At 38.3% G+C, this 21,714-nt stretch overlaps 2 protein-coding genes across 7 annotated transcripts in view; one reads left to right on the plus strand and one right to left on the minus strand.

The window, feature by feature from the left end:
• Positions 1–815: 815 nt before the first annotated feature.
• LOC122644045 (ribonuclease E/G-like protein, chloroplastic) lies at positions 816–20,563 on the minus strand. Of its 6 annotated transcripts, none has more exons than XM_043837642.1 (14): positions 20,233–20,563; positions 18,981–19,084; positions 18,114–18,295; positions 17,729–17,984; positions 16,506–17,641; positions 16,087–16,404; positions 15,935–15,976; positions 7,484–7,608; positions 6,602–6,749; positions 5,554–5,626; positions 3,418–3,530; positions 3,132–3,251; positions 2,747–2,902; positions 816–1,347 (listed from the first exon to the last, which is right to left on the minus strand). In XM_043837642.1, the coding sequence occupies exons 1-14, from the start codon at positions 20,397–20,399 to the stop codon at positions 1,168–1,170; spliced, it is 3,120 nt and encodes a 1,039-aa protein (XP_043693577.1). In that variant the 5' UTR covers positions 20,400–20,563; the 3' UTR covers positions 816–1,167. The 6 variants fall into 6 exon arrangements, with proteins under 6 accessions (XP_043693577.1, XP_043693576.1, XP_043693580.1 ...); XM_043837641.1 differs by having other exon boundaries at positions 18,114–18,310; XM_043837645.1 differs by having other exon boundaries at positions 18,981–19,088.
• The window catches only part of LOC122644046 (farnesyl pyrophosphate synthase 1), a 30,353-nt gene continuing 23,343 nt past the window's right edge, over positions 14,705–21,714 (plus strand). Inside the window, exon 1 of the mRNA XM_043837647.1 lies at positions 14,705–14,710. The gene's annotated coding sequence lies outside the window, so the exon portion shown is untranslated. The remainder of the gene's footprint in view (positions 14,711–21,714) is intronic.

A 21,714-nucleotide genomic window follows, 5' to 3' on the forward strand; every position in this document is an offset into this window, starting at 1 on the left:
AGTATTGGTAGTTTTGTTCAATCAGAAGTTTCAGTTTTGCTAACCTCACATCTGGCAAGTCTCTGAACATCGTCATGGGATTCCCCTCGTAAGGCAAGTGTGGGAGGACAAAAACAACATTCCCTAACAGATGATCGGACAGGTCACAGTAAACACTTTTTAATTAGCATTTTCGATCAAAGTTTGAACTGGATTCGTTGGTGTATCGGGCAAGGTTTTAAAGAGCGGAATCCGGATCCAAATTGTTCCTGGCCGATTCCAATCCAGATTAGTTGAAATTGGTCAGGAATCGGCCAGATTCTTCCCTAACCCTAGAAATGCAACACAGATCAGCCACTCCGGAATGGTCTAAGCTGATTCTGATCCAAATTGGTTGATCCATCCAATCCAATCCAGAGTTTTAGAACCCTGGAACTGGGATTCTGCAATCACGGCTGAGCTTTGGGTTCGCTAGTCCTTGTGGAGGCTTTGGGCCAGGATTGCACAATTCAGGCTCTGTACTATACTGCATCAGACAAAAAGTGGAGAATTTATGCCTCCACGTAACTTTATTCTTTTTCCCTGATAGATATGCCTTCCCTTAGTCTTTAAATGAACGTTAATGGTTGTTATCAGAGGGAGGTCAATACGCAGTAGAAAGACCCTATAGTAAATACTTGCTGCAAAGTTAAGACTGAAATTGCCAAAATAGTGAAATCTCAACAAAGATATAGAGTGAAAGGGAGAGACAAAGAATAAGCAATTTCACTATAACTGATGGCTCCAGGTGACCCCAGCACTACTGGTTGATCTAGACGTCGCTCCAAGAAAGAACAAACAGAATGTATCCATAAAGTTCTCCAGTTTGATAGCACAGGGATCAAAAGCCAACAAAGATGACTTGGATTTAAGTAAAGCAATAACAAACAAAATTTTGATGTTGGATAACAAAGGAAGATGATGAAAAAGTTGAATGAATAAAAAGCACTACAACGACATAGTAATAACTAGGATAGCAAGAACAGAAAGTGGTGACAGAAACACTACCTAATCCAAAGGGGAGTAATTTCATCCCAAAAAAATAAATCCAAAGGGAGTGAAGGCCAGCACCATATGAAAGGGAAGTAGCCAAGCAGGAGAAGGCAGGCCTGTGTATGAAAAGAACAAGGAGAGCCAAGTCATGCAACTTCATTTACCACCAGTTTTCCACTTTTTAATTGGGAAGAGAGTTAATTGTTTGCCAGGAATGTTATATCCAGTCTCAGTTGACCGCAGTCTTGAAATGGCTACCGGATGCTGCTCATCTTTTGCCTTGTCACCTGTATATGGTTTCACCTCAAATGCACCTCTAGTAAAACCTCTGGCAACCTGATGCATCAAAGTTTCAAGTGATCAGTAAGATGGTAATTCTAGAGTCACATGCACTTCCATAAACAAGATCAATTTTCTATTAGTTTCTAGTTCTAGCTGCATCTGTTAAATTTCAGTCAACCCGCTGGTGCTGAAGGAATTTTTCATGCATTTACAGTTTCATGAGATTACATGTATAAACAGGGAAATGTCTTTCATTGGACAAACACATGGTGCCACATAAACCATGGCAAATCCTATCCCTGGTCATTGTAAAATGAAAATATATTAAGGAAAAAAGGTTCTATTTGACATAGGTTAGTTTTACCATAAATTCATTGTCTATTTTCTTTTTTTCCTTTTTCAATGAAGAAAGTAGAGTTTGTGGTTCAGACAATGACTAACATCCACACCTAGGGCATATTTGTTGGGAACGAATGAGCAACCACACACAAGACAAGGAATTTACCATGGTTTGGCAAGATTGCCCACATCCACCCGAGAGAACCAAAGGTCTTTCACTAAACCTGAAAAACTCTACACTCTCCACCTCAAAAATTGATCTTCCCTTTGCTTGTGACTGGTTTTCCACATAGAGACAATATAGAGAAACCTAAAACCCTAATCCCACACCATAACAATTCCACCCCCGTACAGGTAATGGACCCCAAACCCGACCTCATTACAAATACACACCCAATTATAATTATGTGTGCCCGCAGAATACAAGACGCACCCAACCCCAACAATATTTTGAGAGGTTAAGATCAACCGCCAACTAGGTCCTAGGAGTTGCACAGGCTGAATCAACCTGATCACATTACCAGACCATACAATTAATTGATTCTTTTGGGTGGACAAACAAACCACAACACTGGATCGGAAATTTGCCAACATCGGAACATGGGAAGTTTTTCACCAAAGACATAACAACCGACGATTGCTTGCTCAGTTTTGAGTCTCCTGACTCACATATGCATCAGGTCCTGATTATATGGATATAGACCAGACTCACCACCTAAACTAAGATGGATTTACCATTAGCTATAATGAACTAAACAAAGTTTTGAGTTAAGACATATTTCTGTTACACAAAAATGCATTAATTATCACACTAATTGCACATAACAAGCAAGCAAATAAACAATTGTCTCAGAATGTGCTTCTTGTGTAGATTCATTTCTTTCTCACATAATAAATGTTGTAATGCAAGGGCAGACCTCGGCGCAACGGTAAGGTTGCTCTTTGAGTCAGGATTCAGGAAACAGCCTCTCCGCGAGGCGGGGGTAAGGCTGCGTAGATTATGACCCTCCCCAGACCCTACAGTGGCGGGAGCCTCGTGCACTGGGTACGTCCTTTTATAATAAAAATGTTGTAATGGGATTTAATTGAGAATTTTCATGTTTGCCAGACACACCTTCAGTAGAATCCATACTTTGAGAGAACTACTCAGGACAGCAAGTCTTGTTCTTTTCCCTGAAGTCAAGTAGTTACACATGTGGTGGTCCACTCTTAGCACAAATTTTGGCCAGGACTTCGGGTTTTCAAGGTCTGCCTTCTGGTCCAATATTGCCTGATAGAGAAGATGAGATGTTTGTTACAAAAACACAATATGCCCAGAATGCAACAAAAATAGAAAACGTTAAAAACCAACAGCAAGAAGAGAGATTTCCATTAAAAAAAAAAAATTTTTAGATAATAGCAGTGGCACAAAAAAAATAATACTAATTTATAATAAAATTTACAAGGGAAAACTATAGAAAAGTGAACAAAAGATTTCCATAAAAACAAAAATAACTTACAAGCAACCGGCAAATTTCATGTTCGATTTTTGAATAGGAAGTTTCCAAAGCCTCCACTCGCCCTGTGGCATGACAGCAAGTGCATGGTTCACTGATCATAAATGTAACACTGGGACGAACCTGTAAACAATTTGCACAACCAGTGCACTTACATTAATGGCATAAATAACAATGAGGATCTCAAGTTGCATTAAATACTTGCATCGCATAACCAATTGAAAACTAAATGCATGCCTGTAGCCTGTAGGAATCATAGATTTATATTCACAACCAAGAGGAAGCATACCCTCTTTCTGGTTATTTCCATCAGTCCATGCCTAGACAATTCAGAAACTCTCACTGTTGATCGGTCTCTCTCAACAGCTTTCTTCACTTCCTCATAGACCAACCTTTTGTTTGCTGGAAGAGTCACAATAAAAATCTGTCAAAAGGTGGTTTAAATGCTTTGAAAATAAACCATGGCGTGCATACTGTTCCTCTGACAATTTCAATTTTTTTTTTTCAACAATAGTGAGGTAGAATCATAGAGGGTGGGCCTTGGTGCAACGGTAAAGGTTGCTCCATTGTGATCAAGTGGTCACGGGTTCAAGTTTGGAAACAGCCTCTTTGCGAAAGCAGGGGCAAGGCTGCATGCATTATGACCCTCCCCAGACCCCGCAGTGGCGGGAGCCTCGTGCACTGGGTACACCCTTTTTTTTTGTCATGTAGAATCATAAAAAAACACAATGAGTTCATTGATTAGTACAATTAATGAAAGAGTCACCATGTACCAACTGTACAGAAACAACACCTAACTCAGGAGCACAAATCCTTACTTGGAACCTATATCTGCTCCAATCAAGGAGTTCAGCACAAATCCACAAGTTTCAGAAGGAGAAATCTCTCCAAAATCCGGCCAGATGGCAATAACAATCTCATTGACAAATGACAACTTTCTTTAATGTGCATATTTTCCTCAGAATCCCCAGATGAATTGGAAGTCATCTGGCATGACCCAAGCATTGAGCAGATCAGCTAATGCTCAACCCAGCTCTTCAACCTCATTGTCCCATAAACCAGCTCATTAGCCCATGTTTATGTCCAACTCAATCCGTTGATTAGCCACCAACCAACAAAATTTTTAGAACTTTAAAATAATGTTTACAGGGAACTTTAGTTTGGGTCTTTATTTGCTTGGAGTAATCATGTTAATTGAGGATGCTGGAGTTGAAGAGTGATAGAGCTTGGTTAGATGAATTTCTTAACTCAAAAGAAACCCAAGAGAGTTTTACATTGAATTGGACGTTCTTGTCGCAAATTACAAGACCTAAAAGAGTGTAGAGATCAAAACTCTCTGTACAGACTACAGAGAGATCTATTTTCTCGAAAATATAGTCTACTATATACTGAAGTCAACTATAGAGAAATGTGAACCAAGTAGCAAGAGTGCCTTCAAGAGGTCCACATAAAACTCTACATGACCCCCACCCCACACACACACACACACACCTTGCGTTTTTCCTTTAAAACTTCTTACCCTTCTTGTCTAACCATGCAACAACACCGCTCCCCCCACCCCCCAAAAACAAAAAAAAGTTCTCTGTACTGGCCAAGACTGTATGCAATTCTCAGATACCCCATTCCAGGTCTAGCCTGCATCATTATCATAACTATGAATCACACATATACCATTTACAAGGCACAGGAATAACAGAGGATAGTTTCTCTTAACCTCCTATCCTTCTCCAAGCAGTCACCTCTACATGAAAGGTAGTAAATACGCAATGGTGGAAACCAAGACCATGAATGACTCATTTATGCTAAGAGGCATACACAGACACTTGCATAAATGGTTGAATCTAAAAAGGAAAACTATTAAGTACGTAGAGCAATCTGCAGCAATCTAATGCAGTAGAGAAAGAGAGTTAAATGCTTCCAATGATTCTGGATTGCAAAATGACCATGCAAGTGTAGAAGGTATGGACGTCAATCTAATCTAAGTCACATGAGTAAAGATTAAAAAAACATCACAGTATGTTTGTTACAACCGCTTATCCCAAAATCCTGAACTGTTAAGTAAGGGTCCACAACAATGTATATCAGCACAACACCACCCCTCGCATGTGCAGCCCCCCCCCCCCCCCCACACACACACACACACAAGGCTCTGCACGTGACAGTGACACCATCACGTGGCACCAAGGGGACACAACAACACAAATCCCTCGCACTTACCAGGAGTCGAACACCCGACCTCCTGGCTCTGATACCATGTTACAATTGCTTATCCGCTTATCCCAAAAGCTCGAGCTGCTAAATAAAGGGCCACAAGAATGTATGTCAACACACAACAACAATACTTATTTCAGAATAATAATTGCTATCCATAGTGTAACAGCCATGGCCAAATAACTGTAGCATTCCTCAGAGACTTTTTACTTACATTCGTCAACCATATCAATAAAATCTACCACAATAATGCCACCAATGTCCCTGAGCCGTAACTCCCTTGCAATCTGCAAAAGTTGCTATTTTTTATTAATTCAATCACCAGGATTACAAAGCTCTCACAGAAAGGCGTTACAATTAGATGTTATGCTTAAAATCTTCTAATAAAAAGTTTCAAGACATTCAATGAATTCCTTCTTCTCTTTTCTTGTGTTTTCTCCTTTCTGAAGAATATAACATCAAAATACCCTCCTACAACCAATGAGAGAATACTTTAACTTATTGAAAATCCAGATAGTTCAAGAAAATCAGAGCATGAAAGCAAGGTTCACAATTGCCATGACTTCAGGAATAGAATAGGATGCATCATTTCATTTACTGCAGTAAATTTGTTTAGTTTGTAGACACAAGCATACACAAGAGGCAGTTCATTCAGTGTAGATTTTGTTTTCTTTTTGAGCTAAATGTGCACTTGGAGTTGAAAGAATTGCTGATCTATTGTTTTTATCCATTTCTCGCTATACAAAATTATTCAAGCAAATGCTAAAATTTCTATGTTTAATTTAAACAAATTGACCACATAACTAACACTTTAAACACTACGAAAAAAAGTGAACTTTTAAAATTGATTATCAAACGCTTCTCACACTTAATTCAGACGTATACATCATTGAAACTGTAGGAACAAGACCATTACCAACCAAATGATTTCACATTATACAAGCCACATTTTTTACAAAGTATATGTAATCACTGGGCCTGTTGCTGATAAAAAGTAAGGTGGATAAGTTATCCCACATCAAGTCATCTGAGTGGTATAGGAATCATCTGTGTACCTTAATTCTTAATTTCTTATCCAAGATAAAAAGCACAAATCCTACAAAATCTAGCTGATTATATTTGATTAAGTCTTAACAACTTACAAATGTATGCAAAAATTAATATTGAGACAGAAATTTTTACTAAAATTAGATTTCAATAAGTTCTCTTGTAATCTAATAGCTATGCCTGAGGAGCTGACAAAGGTTTGGTTTCAAACATACGTGTTTTGCAGCTGCAAGGTTGACTTCAAGAATAGCCTTCTCCTGAGAAGTCCCTCGACCAAGCATCCCATGTCCTCCATTTACATCAATAGAAACTAATGCCTCAGTTTGTTCGATTACTAGAGAACCTCCATTAGCAAGAGGGACCCTGAAAGATGAAAGAAATAAAAAGCATCAAAACCATAACTTAACAATCAACTTATGCATGTCATACACATTGGGCACATTCAAGACTTGAAAAGTTTCATCAGCAGCACCCATAGTTAAGTACTAGTCTTCATTCTAGATTTGTTGTTTCGTAATTTTGTACCATTGTGTAAATATAAATGGACAAACGTTGAACCACCATATATCACTACTTTCTTTGTCTGTGCGAGTGTCAAATGACTCAACTCAATCACAGATGTATCTTTCAGAGGAGCAAAATAATTGCTGTTGGTGCCATTGCTTGTCTGCTTTGTCATAGTTGTTTGTTGTTGTTTCTTATCTTGTAGATATCTTTTTCCCTTATACTATTTGCTTTGACACAAAATGCACAGAAATAAAATAAATTGGGGGAAATATCTTACTTTCCCAACATTATTTTACACATTTTGGACATCATAATAGTGGTGCGACCCACTGAAAAACTTCATGTCCCCTCCTTTAAATTTCCTATGAAGGAAAATCTATAATTAGATACTTTGAAGTTTTTTTTTTCAACTTCCACCCATTTTACATCGAAACAAACAGAGCCTTAATAAAAAAATCATTTTTTAACCCCGTCCCAAAAGAAAAAAGAGCACAATAGTTTAGATGTTCCATGCTGGACTTAATAAATTTAAAAACAGCAACTCTTAGGCATCTTACTGATTGGTCAAAAGTATGAACTGGTATGCTCACCTTTTATTGAGGATACCATTGATCTCTTCTTCAATTCCATATTCGTCAAAAATGGGATTTCTTTTATTGTATAGCTCCACTTGATCACAGAGATCAGGAGCTATCTCTTGAAGGTAGGTGGTGACCTGAAATATAAAAAAATACAACCTAATCAGCAATGGTTAAGAATTGTGCAGAGGACATCAAAAACCTCCCTTGATACTTCCACAAAGTCAATGGCCATCTCTGGTTCTAAATAATCATCACACAATAAAAAGAAACAGGAACTTATCTTCTTAATATGGAAACTGTTTCACTAGTAAATATTTCAAAATCCAAAGTATAAAGCATGAATGTAAAAAAGCATACTTGTGGAGGGGACAAAGTACAAAAAATAACCCTTTGCAACCAAAAACAATGCTGTTCAACATTTTCTATGATGTATGGCATGCCAACAAGCTTAAGAAAGATTAGTATGAAAGTTTAGTGTGGCAGAAGTTAAAGAAGCCTTAAGAAAGATGAAAGCAGGCAAGACACCGGGCCTAGATGAGATTCCAATAGAAGTGTGGAAAAAACCCTAGGAGTTTGTATTGGTTAACCAATCTGTTTAACAAGATTATGAACACAAGGAAGATGCCAGATGAATGGAAGAGAAGCACTGTAATCCGAATCTACAAAAACAAAGGTGACATCCAAAGCTGCAATAATTATAGAAGCATACAGCTAATGACTCACGCTATGAAACTTTGGGAGAAGGTTATTAAACCCGTTCAAAAAGAGACTCATATCTTGGTGAACCAATTTGGTTTTATGCCAGGTAGATCCACGACAAAAGCTATCTACCTATTGAGGAGGCTCATGGAAAAATATAAAGATAGTAAGAAGGATCTCCATATGGTCTTTATCAACCTGGAAAAAGCATATGACCAAGTCCCTAAAGATTTAATTTGGCATGTTCTAGTGAAGAGAGAGGTGTCGAGTAAATAGGATATAATTAAAGATATGTATGAGGGTGAGGTGACTAGTGTGAGATCAGGGCAAGGAATTCCCAATAACGATTGGATTACATCAGGGATCAGCCATAACCATGTATCTATTTGCGCTTATCATGGACAACCTAAACAAGAGCATTCAAGACAAGGTTCTGTGGTGTATGCTCTTTGTCGATGATATCGTTTTGGCGGATGAGACAAAAGCAGGGATTAACACTAAGTTAGAACTTTGGAGATCAACTTTGGAAACAAGAGGCCTTAAGATTAGTAGAACAAAGACGGAGTATATGATGTGTAATTTTACTCATACAGTCATACTATGATGGATACTGACATGGTGCAAATTGGGGAAAGAGAGATACCGCAAAGTGACTATTTTCGATATTTAGGGTCAATCATAAATAAAGAAGGTGACATAGAGAGGGATGTTTCACAGAGAATTAAAGTGGGATGGATGAAATGGAGAGGTGCGTTTAGAGTGTTGTGTGATCAACGTATTCCTTTAAAGCTTAAAGAAAAGTTTTATAAGAATGTTGCGCAGTTAAGAGTGTCATAGTGAGAAACTTTGTGAAGCAGAGATGAGGATATTAAGATAGATGTATGGAAAAACTAGGAAGGATAAAGTAAGGAATGAGCGTATTAGAGCTGACCTAGGAGTCGCCCCAATCAATGACAAGCTCCGGCAGAGTCTCTTGAGGTGGTATGGTCATGTTGAATGGAGGCCTAAGGATGCCCCAGTAAGAAGGAGCGATATGATACAAATTGAAGGAGCTAAAAGAGCAAGGGGCAAGCCTAAAATGACCATAGGAGAAGTTGTGAGGAAGGATATGCATAGTCTAGGCCTTGCACCAAGTATGACCTCGGATAGAACATATTGGAGGGCTAGGATCCATGTACCAGACCCCATTTAGCTGAGATTTTCCTGACTTGCTAGGTTGTGCCTCTTTCCTCTTACTTTCATCTTTCATCTTGCATTTTTCTTGTTATTCTTCATCTTTCATTTGACATTTTCAATTTTTCATTGCTCATCTCATTACCCTTTTGTTGTTTCGACCTCAGTTTTTTCCACTTTGTTTTGTTTAGATCCATGTAGCCGACCCCATTAAGTTGGGATAAGGCTGAGTTTGTTGTTGTAGTTGTTATGGCATGCCAACAAGTAAAAAGCAATCAGGGCCAATTTCTATTGAATCATAAATCATCAGGTCTTTTCTCACTAACTCAATCCACACCTTCTTGGCCTTCTTTTTATCCATAGAACTACCTACTAATAATTGACTTTCCCCATGAACCAACACACAGAGAATCAACCATTACCCAATTATTGGGCCCCCATGGCCCCATCCTATCACCAAATTTGTCAAAATCTGCCATCCAATAAGATTCTTCCACATTTCTAAACAAACAATGTGGAGAAAAGGATTAAATGCGCACAGACCATCCAAACATAACAACAATTGCAAAAGGAGATCGGTCCTCTATGCACATAATGCATAGATTTGGTATAAACTTCTGCTTTTGGATGAGTTTATCAAAAGTGCAACACTGCTCCAGAATAATCATCTCAAGAAGAAGATAGCAATCAACTCAGCAAATAGGTGTACTATGACCAGGAACAAGAATTCTCTCAGAAAATTTGGGCTGTCAAATTCCTTGAAGGCATCCTCAGTGTTGGTTGAACCGTGGGTCAAAGAGAGGAAATAAAATAATAGAATGGCTTGTATTAATGATAGAAAGGCCCCTCTATTTATAATAGAGGGGAAGTTACAAAATAAAGTAAGCTAGGCGATGTGGGACTAAACCCACACAGCCAATATAAACTTAACACATTAAATAACATAAAAAATACCCCAAAAGGACCAGAATACCCCCACGGAATTCTGGTGTACATTATTCTAACACTCCCCCTCAAGCTGGATTATACAAATACTAAAGAAAGAAGATCCAGCTTGAACTAAAGAAGAAAAAAACTCTCTCCATAACAATTCTAATACTCCCCCTCGAGTTGGCGCATACAAGGTACTAATGCCCAACTTGAATAAAATGGGAAAAAATAAGTTGTAGCAGAATCCAGCTCTCAAATAGACCTTCAAGAATTTGAAAAAAATAGACCTTCAAACTTGGACAGACTTGATCAACAAAAAAGGTATCTCTCACCAATCTTTGTCCAATAATGAATCTCTGAATTATAATCTTGAAGATAAGTAACTAGGGTAGCCGTCAAATGAGTCAAGCAGCAGTAAAGATCAAGCAGCAGAAAAAACAACCAAACTATAGGATCTCATATGGGCAGGCAATAACCAAACATCTTCAAAACTTTAAGGCCAACCTCCCCCTTATGACAAACTTTAACCCAATAACAAAGTAGATACCCATTGGCAATGGTGAACCCCCTGACCATTTATGTTTTGCACCAAGTGTCCCTGCATGTTCTGTTCTCTGCAATGGCTGCAGGTATACTGTATATAATCCCCCCCTCACGTGTAGTGCACGTGGACATAAGAGAGATGATGTAAGAGATAGGGCAAAACATAATATTCCAGAATTTTGCAATGGCTGCCAAGTGTAATGGAAAAAAAAAAAAAAATGGTAAAGAAGAGAATACCATTAACTTCCAAGGTGGGTATGGGGAATGCCAAAGGTATGTTTTGGGAGGTGGTGAAGGAAAAACAGCAGTGGGATAATGAAGTAGGAGTAAATTATGCAACATATAAATCTCCAACCATCTTCAAACGATCAAACAAACATTTTTTATGGAAACTCTTGCAGAGGAGAAACTCCTAACTCCAATATTCAAATCTAACAAGGATACAGATCTGATTTGAAGTAAGGAAAGGCTCTATTCTTCAAGGCTTGATTAAACTTCAAACAAGGAGAAACAAGTGTGCAAAAACTCCAAGGTATAAACTTCCACATGCTAAAAAGTACGAACGAAGATATCTGGACAGCAATGGATTGTAGAAGCTTCAACAAAAATTGGATCAGATCTGAATTAGTAACCATGCTAGGATTCAAGCTCCAAGATGAGCCAGATATGAACCAGAAAAGCTTCACATAACTGAATAGGTTCGTAGTTGCAACCAAAAACCGTGGAACACACTGTTGTAGTCCCAAATAAGCTGATCTCCAGGGTAGCAGATTCGAGTCTTCAATAACGAAAGAAATTCGATCTCCAATAGTAGGAAACTCAGTCACAATAATAGGGCAGCAGTAGTCCACATAAAGGCAGTAGTAACATGTCAACCAGTCATGCTTACAGAAGCCAATCAATAACACCAGCCAGGTAGGTATGAAAGCTCAAAATAACCAGCAAATATAAGATAAATAACCAGACAGATCCATAGGTAGTTGAAGCAGCCAGCCATATAGGAACACGTAAGAAACATAGGTTGATAATTGGAGAAACCGAGCCATAAGAATGAACCTGAATTTTGCCAAAAAAAACTGATGAATGATGCTGAAATAGGGGCTAAATACTCCTTTGATATTTATAAAACTCTCCTCAAAAAATCAGCAATAGTGGACTGCCCCAACCCTTAGATCGATTATAATCAGGGTTTTGTAAAAAACCCTGAAAGGGAAGATCGATTGTAGGGAAGGGGGCTTCAACAAAGTGATGATGGCTTGGCAAAGGTGATGTCTTCTGGTAATAGATGCTGACCACCACTGCTGGAATGGATCTCCAGTTCGAATAACCAATCTCCTTGGTAATTGAGACTTGATCTTCACGTGGGAGAAACACCAAAAAATTGCAGAAAAATAGGGCAGCAACTATCATGTGCAATAGACCTTCGTCAGGTCAGGAATAGTTGAAGTAGAATGTCCTTCTTGATGGTAGAAACACCTCCCAAAAACTCCAATAGCAGCAATCAACCCTATCCCTAAAATCGATAGTTGTCAGGGTTTTGAAAAAACCCTGAAAAGAAGGATCGATTGGGGTTAGGGGTCTTCAAACACTTGGAAAGAGGCTGAAACTGAGGTCGAGTGATCCTTGTAGGTGGAATAAGCATCCCTCCAAAAGGCAGCAAAAACTGAAACCTGTAACCCTAATGTCGATTTGAGTCAGGGTTTTAACAGGTAACCAAAAATAGCAGGTGGAGAAGGTTTTGCTATAGGTACAAATCCAGCCATCAGATAGTGGCCAAACTGAGGTCGATTAAGGCTGGTGGTAGTAGGAAATTATCCCTGAAAAATTAGCTGCATCTGACAAGGGAAGCCCCAAAATCGATTAGAGTCAGGGTTTTGAAAAAACCCTGACCAGGTGAAATCGATTTGGGGATTGGGGCTGGAAAACTCAATAAAAGATGGAGAGAAAGGAAAAAAGGGAAGTTAGATTTTGGAATAGGGCATGATAGGGCTGGAAAAGGCTGCATAGGGTGCTCCCAAATTAGAGGATCAATTTTCATAGAGATCTTATCTCAAAGAAGGGGAACTCCAAATCGCAGAGAAGGATCCAACAGAATTTTAATGGAAAAAATCGAATAGAATGAAGGAGAGCAGCAACTAAATCATTGGATATTTTATTTTCCTCATTAATGCTGCCCCTTTACATGGGTAAGAAGAAGAAAACTAGTAGGAGGAGAAAACCGAGAAAAGGGAGAAGAAGAGAGAGAGAGATCGATTGGAGGAGAAGAAGGGAGAAATAGGGTTTGTTTTTTTTTCTCTAACCTAGATCAGACCAGCTCTGATATCATGTTGGTTGAACCGTGGGTCAAAGAGAGGAAATAAAATAATAGAATGGCTTGTATAAATGATAGAAAGGCCCCTCTATTATAGAGGGGAAGTTACAAAATAAAGTAAGCTAGGCGATGTGGGACTAAACCCACACAGCCAATATAAACTTAACACGTTAAATAACATAAAAAATACCCCAAAAGGACCAGAATACCCCCACGGTATTCTGGTGTACATTATTCTAATACTCCCCCTCAAGCTGGATTATACAAATACTAAAGAAAGAAGATCCAGCTTGGACTAAAGAAAAAAAAAACTCTCTCCATAACAATTCTAACACTCAGAGATGCCCCTCCATACACACACACACACACAAACCCATGGATAGCACTTCACAAACCTGGAGCCAAATCACACAAGGCCACATAAACAAAACTTAAGAAAACTAAGCTCCCAACCATCTTGAATGGAGACTTTTCTTCTCCTCACTCACACTTCTCCTCAACAAGATGCCAGGGGGAGAGGGAGGGGGAGGTTGGTTACTTTTATCCCATGCTGAAGTACTAATGTAGATCGATCAAATGATCTGTTGGTGGTGGGTTTTCTTTTAAGATAGAAGGAAAGAGACTGCTAGTAATAGAGGCACACAAGGATGAGGAGAAGGGAGACATCATGGGGAAGAAAAAGAGGCAACAACCTCAATATTAATCAAATCAAACTAATTTTCCATCCCAAAATTCTATATAACAACCTTATTTATGAAAACCATATAAACTGACTTTAGGACTCCTAAACCAAATAAACAACTATCCCTTTAAGTTACCTAAATAAAAATCAACTTAAATTGATCAAACTCCAAACAACATAAACTACTAACTAACAATACGACATAAAATACTTAACTAAAAAGCATAGTTTCTCAAGTAAAGTAACTTAACACCACATGGGGCCCACACAATCTTATCTATATATTTAATCCCATGTTCAGAACTAAGACCCCAAATATAGGCTCATGACATCATACATCAATAAACCTAAAAATAAGAAGACCAAGATCCATAGAACCCAACCATGGGCCAAAATAAAGTCTTTTGGAGCCCGATTGGAAAATCTCAACTGCATCAATTCCCCCTTGTTTGAAAAGACTTGCACTCAAGTTTTGTAGAACGGAAGGATCTTGAACGCACGATCGACAACCTTCCTCTTTGACCTAGAAATCAACGATCAAACCACAATACAACGGTACGAAATCAGCGACAAGGAGTTCGTTTTTGAAGCTGCAATGTGAAAGCACATATTCAAGTGGTTCAATCAAAAGATCGACCAATGTATGCTCCTCAACAAGTGGTTCTTCAATGATAATTGGAGCTACTTCATCTTCCATCGTTGATGGCTTGTCGTCTTGCTCTACCACCCACTGCTTAATAAGTCAGATTGATTTGTCCGAGGAAAATTCCATAATATCGGATATGACAGCAATTGGTTTTTAAATTACATTATTACCGAGTCCCTTTGACAATTGATATTTATTTCCATTTCTATATCCACCGCAGAATAGAGGATTCCAGAATGGCTCTCTCCCTCTCTGATAAAAAAAGCAGTGAAGCTCACAGGTCATTTCATTCAGCAGCCCATGGTATGGCCCCGACAGTGTCAAAGTACTTGGGTCCCTAACCTACCTTCTCGGTGACAATGCTTGGGACCATGGTTCAAGAACTCGCTCGAGTACATGTTTTGACCTAGCCAAAAACCGAGTTGGGGTTTTTTTGTTTTTTTTTTTTGAACTCGATGGCTGGTTTTGGTGGGTTTAGACCTAGTTTGGTCATGAAAGTTGGTATACAGCCTATTTTGGGCCATTTAAACACAATGGCACTATTAGATTTTAAAAAATCAAAGTCTAAATAAGAGTTTCACTTAGTGGGAAACCAGGACAGACACTTACTTATGCCAAAAACCAGAACAAACAACAAAACTGCTCTTTAATGGATCCATAACTATGAAAGGACTATCAAGGAGGGATGCTTGGCTTTTTAGCCCAAAACCAAGTGGGTCCCACTCTCACCTCATAAGGAGGTAACTGATACCAATCAGGCTTCATTTGGTTGCAAGGAAAAAAAGGGAAGGGAAGTGAAATCAAATTATTACAAAAGCAAAAAAAATTTGTAACATTATCTTACATGATGGTGTAAATAACTCCTAAATATACCAAATTGATTATTAAATTTCACTTTGCAATCAAATTCCTTTGATTTGAAAAGCAAAATGAATTTTACATCTGGGAAAAAAATATTTAGCAAATATGGTAAGAGTTTTAGGTAGGTTACGATTACAAAACTTACTTTTTTTCTTTTCAAAAGTGATTTCACTTCCCTTTACTTGAAACAAAGAGAGCCTCAAGGAAACATCAATTGAAAATTTAAAAACGAAGATTATTAGAGAGAGCCTAACAGCAAAATGGTCAAATGTCTAGAATTTCATGTGAGTTTTTCCAGATTTAGTTTTCAATTTCCCCATTGCTTAATATAAGCCTTAAGCAGCATTATTACGAAGTCAACTGCCTAAGCCTCTCTGAACCATGATACTCTTTGCTCTCTCTTCTACTTGATTCCTATACAAAGTATAAATTATTTGATACTGGCTTTTCTTAATGCTAAAAGAAAAGAGGAACTTTCTAAGGAATTTCCTTGTAAAGCTGTCTTTTTCTTTAGTTTCTGGGGAGGGGGTTCCAGACATATTGAAAACTGATGAGTGCCCATTATCTAAAGAATGTCCTCAAGACTTTGCATATTAATGTGAAGTGATATCATACCTCATGATATGTTCGCGGAGAATCAACAACCATGCTCTTAACCTGAAAACAAATCCCATTGAGAATAACACTTAGGGGACTAAAGTACAAAAAGAAACTAAAAAGGAAGCAAAATACAGGGAAAATAAGTCAGTAATTAAGAAAGGGCCCACCTTCTCATTAAAATAATCCTGCACAATGGATAGGGTTTGTCCCATCGCCCTATGCAAAATAATAGGAACTGCCCCTTCCACAGCTTCATCTGCAGCAAGAGCAGCAGACTTCGCATGTTCCATTATATCTTTCCATGTGGAAAGCAAGCCCTCCAAATCCTTCTGTAATTCCTCCAAGGAACGACCACCAGCAACAGTCCTTACAGTCAGACCAAAGCCTGGAGGCTGCAAGGTCTTCGCGATGACTCTTAACCTTGTTCGCTCAACACCGGAAATTTTCTTTGAGATACCAATTCTATTACAGCGTGTACTCAATATCTGCAAACCAGGAGAAAATGTAGAAGATAAAGAACCATATCATGAATAACACAAAAAATAAAAAAGAGAACGCAGGAAGAGAACTCTTGTAGTTAACCTACCCAGAATCTGCTTCTTAGATTTGGATAAGCAGTCAGAGCAGGACCTTTTGTCCCCAATCCCTCTTTGACAACTTGTACAATCACTTTAGTCCCTTTGCGAACATGGGCCCACTTGTTTTCCTTTATATAACCCTTCCCATCTTGAAAGGAATGGTGTGACAGCTGAGGATCATTGGACCCTTCTGGTTCATTTGGAAGGAAGTCACAGGTAGCTCTGCGCTCTAGGTTATGTCCATTTCCATCAAAGAAGTCCTCAGAATCTGACTCAACCCCACCATATTCAATCATGCTGCCATTTACATTCCCCTGAAGAACCTCTGAAGCGTGAAAGTTATCCTCAACTTCATGTTCATCTAAATCATCATGTGTGAATGGTACCAGCCCATCCTGAAACTCAATTTCTGATAATTCATCAAGAACTCCAACATCACCAAGTGAAGATGGGTCGCTCTTGTTGACGTCAGCCAGCTCCTTGAGCTCACTAATCACAGAACCATTAATTTGTTTCTCCTTTGTCCTATGACGGAAAGGAGGGAATACAAATGGTTCCCTGTTCTGCTTGATGTCCATAAGTGAAGGTCTGGAAATCCCAATATTTACAAAAGCACCACCCATATGGGGAACAAGTTTTGTAATTACTCCAAGATACACACTATCACACTGCACGTTGTGTTTAACTGGTTCCAATAATAACTCAACCAATTTCCCATTTTCCAAGACGGCAATCCTTTGCATAGTACATATCGAAGAGTTAATCAGAATAACAGTGTCCACACACTCCTCAGTACAAATTGATTTACTTCCTTCTTCAGTTATCAATTTTTCATCATCCAGATAACTCTTATCAAGGAACTCCGGTTGGGTTGACATGACTAGATCATAAATCTCATCATACACAGAAGAACCCATCTCATCTTTGAAATCAAGGGAGGAGAGAGAAGATTGGAGCAGCCAGGGCTCCTCAACAGGTTGATCTCTTTCATAAATTATGTGGCCAGAATCCCATACCTTGGTACTAGCATTAACTGTGTCATCCCTTTCAACAGAGTAAGACTCCTCTTCGACTATAAGGTCAACTGAGAAATTCTCTGTCTCTAAGGCATCAATTTGAGGGCTTTCTAGTATTCCGAGTTCATCTGTCAAACCACTGGAAGCATTTAATGTTCAGCAACATAAGTAGGGGTGAAGTGACATAAGGAAAGACACTAGTATGGAATTATTACCCTCAGATGAAGCTGACGTTGTGGGTTGTACAGGAAAGTATGACTCCCAAATCCATGATTCCCATGACTCTACCAGATGCCTCTGAGTGCACACCGTCTTCATCCACGAATCCCTGACCACAATCCTTTCCTTTAGTTTGGAAGTTTGAGGCACTAACAAAGAAGATTCAGGTCCAGGTCTCCAAACTAAATGAGAAGATGACCATTTATCTCCTTTTACGAAATAATTGTACTTGAAGTTCATCCCACAAGGTAGCTGACAAAGCAAACAGTTAAAAGATTAAGTTGAATAGACATTGTCCAAATAGGAAGTAGACCAGATCATATGTGCATTAGTATACTGAAACAGGAAAACATGAGTATACCAGAAATTGGATCAGATTACCTTAACTTCGGTCTTCCACAAGTTCGAATGTTCAGCAGGCATCATGAGAACAGCCATCTCAGGCTCCCAATGACCTAAAGCAGTTGAATCTCCTGTTAGATACAAAAGCTGTCCATCTTCTAAAGTAGCTTCAATGGTCCAAAGCACCTTGCATAGTTCCCGACAGGATATGGAGGAGTTCCCTGACATATCAGTATCTCCATTTTTATCAGCAATCACCCAACCGATTAGAAATTTTTAATGGACCATTTAGACACAGAATCAGTAATAACTTTCAAAAAGAAATAATTGATCTCACTACTTTTGAATACATAAGGAAAATCCTCTCTCCTAGCAGGAAAAATGAAGTTTAGATACAAAATAAGAGCCACTGGAAGGCTATTGAAAGTGTCCCCAGTAAATTGCAATACTTTTTTTATATTGCCAATGTTGTACCAATTTCAACCCATGGTGAAACCAAAATATTTGGCCAATTTATATCATATTTTGAAAATCGGTTCCTGGCTGGGAAGACGATTTTCTGATCCCAAAAAAAACTCTAGTCAATAATTTTAATATGACATATATAAGCCCGGGAATATCAGCATTTCCTTTTATTTAAGAGAAGATTATGCAATTACATACACAGATAGTAGCATTTTATTGCAATATGTAAGTTCATAAAGTAACAATGTACAACAAGTAGAGATTACCAGATATTACTTTAATGGCATGAGTCGCCAGCAAGAAATAGTGAAAATAAGAACAAAGTGACAAAATACACCATATTAGGCATGTCCAGCATCAAAATTTTTAAAATTGAAGCACCAGGTTATTACAGGAATTTAAAATTTTACTGCAGTATGTGAAAACATGGACACGTACTACCTTTTCTGACACACATTACGGGTGATCCCAAAAGACAATTATGAATCCCCAGATGAAGAGTTATCTTGTATGGACTCTGCAATGGCATCTGGTGGCACGTGTACCTGCCTAAAATAAATAATGTATCAATACTCCATGGAGGAAAATAAAAACTATCACGTCAGTCATGCCCTGCTATTAGCAAATCTGAAAAGAGCAAGTGTAAAATGAAATCAACATGTAGAATCTACCTTCCAGCATTTAGAAAAAAGAGCAATACAAATTATACAATTGGGTTTTTCCATGCCTTATTCAGCTTTAAATGCTGTTAAAGTGTACCGTGTACCATGTTATGGTGTAGGGTGTACAGTGGGATAGTATTTGAGTTGTAACTAGATTACTCCTTAAGTCTAGATTAGTTCTTTAGTTGTTATTTCCTTTTATAGTTATAATTCCTTATTGTAATTAGACTTAGTGTCTTAGTAGGATTCCTACTACGAGCTACTGAGTTGGTATTATATATACAAGGGACTAGACCGTGATAAGTACTCTCTATTGCAGCCGAAAAGTAGTAGCATATAATTAGTGAGGATTATAATTGTAAAATTGATATGAGTTACCTTTAACCTCAATCAGCATAAACTCCCAAGTAACAAGAAGTCAAAGGCTCTGATGTCAATCATGTTTAACCCAAGCCCAATAGAAACCAAAAACACACATGAAACCAACCATAAAGAAGTTCTTAATAGACAAATCCATGGAAAAGGTCAACAGTTAATGGCTGCTCCATCCAGCCAAAGTTATAAGGGCTTTTTTTTTTCCAACAAGTAGGTAGGAAACAATGTGGAGATCTTTGCTTCCACTGGAATAGGTCTCAGACAATTCAAAGGCACACCATATGAGAATTGCTTGAAAGTTTTCTTTTTCACCCTCCAGGCTATCTTCTTGATTTTAGCTTCCACTCATGGGTAGCTGGTCGCATAAAGAAATTTCAATGCTTCAAGTTATTCAGAACACAGAGCAATAAATTTGAAAATAGAAGACACCATCTCATGTGCCTATGTACTAGTTATATTAATTGTTCAAATTAAGTAAACAGAGGCATAAAAGTTCATGCTGAAAATCACTTTTATACACAGTTAACAATAACCTGTTTAAAAATGAATTGTTAGAACACAAAGAAGGCGCATGGAAATATTAAATTTCCACAAAACCACAAATACATGAAAATGATAAACTGCTTCATAATAAATGGGGGGAAAAAAAAAATTACGGCGATGGAATCCTTTCGGCGCCAAGAAACGACGAGCGAGAGACACTTCGCCGGCCGAGCATTAAAGGCCGGAAACGTGCTTCGCATACCACCATTGGCATGGCTTGAAGCTCGGGCGAATAGAGACTGCAGAGCACGCAAGCCATAGTGGCTGGCTCAAATTTCATTGCAGGGCAGTACAAATGCAGATTAGAAGTAACAAGAGGGAAAACGTTGTCATTTGTGAAATTTCCGGTTCAGGTAAACGAAGAAATTTTGGACTGTGGAGCTTCTGCTCCGCTCGGACACTGAACAGTGGATTGGATAGATAGAAAGATAGAACTTCCGAGTTCTGACCATCAAGAAGATTTTCGAAGTTATAATCTTACAATCTCAACATTTTTTGGGCCCACGGTCCAAAGTCCATGACAGTTTGGGCCGGCAATGATCCATCCCAGCCCAAAAAATGTGACACACCATGCCATGGGACCTTTATCTGCTCCATTTCCTGGGCAGTTGCATTTCCCCAAGTTCCTCTATTAGAAGTGGGCAAAAATGACCACCCTATCCCTGCCCGAACACACTGCCCCGGTGGGGTCCACCCCCTCTATTAGAGGAATTTGGGGAAATGGAGCGGGCAGGAAATCGAACAGATAAAAATTGGGGAAATTTCTCAGATCCATGAGATAAAAAAATAATTACAAGATAAGTATATTTAAAATTTATTTTACATCACAAATACAAATTTTGAAAAGATTTACCTAATGCCCAAATTTGTTAGTTTTCGTCCCGCCCAACAAGAAAATAGAACTAAGTTTCCTAAAATACCCTTTGGCATCACTTTTTTCCATAATTTAAGCCTAAAGATAAGCAACAACAACAATTAATACTAGATCACTACACTAGATTTTTATTGAAATCACTCTAGAAAATCCCTTAAAATAGAAACTCTAACATCAAGGTTGCAAGACATTCTATTCATGCGTCACTTTCAAAGTTAGAAACAGTGTTGTTTGTCTGTAAAATCAATAATCATAGAAGAAAATATTAATTTCCTTATAATCTTCTCACATTTTAAATCAAGTTTTTTTGGTCATACATTTTTATTCAAATTAAAACAATGATTATAGATAAGTTTTAATCCATTATGAATGATGATCGGGGCTGCTGTGGACTTTCTGTTTCAGGTTTTATTGATCTTAGCACAGCTACTTGTTGGGATCCCGACGAGGTGAGAAAGAAGAGGAGGGAACCCAATCCAACGAATAGGGAAAGAAGAAGGAACCAAGGGGGAATTGTGCAAGTAGGGATGTAAACGGATCGAATTCGGTCGGATAGTGGCATTATCATATTCGTATCCGATTATTTTCAGACGGATTCGGATAATATCCTATCGGTTTTCGGACGGATTCGGATAATTTACATATAGTGATTTTTTTAATACAGATTCTCCTAAATGGATATGAACATGGATCAAATACAAATTTTCGACTATCTGTTGAC

This window comes from Telopea speciosissima, chromosome 10, assembly GCF_018873765.1.
Source record: "Telopea speciosissima isolate NSW1024214 ecotype Mountain lineage chromosome 10, Tspe_v1, whole genome shotgun sequence".
NCBI classification, from domain to species: Eukaryota; Viridiplantae; Streptophyta; class Magnoliopsida; order Proteales; family Proteaceae; genus Telopea; species Telopea speciosissima.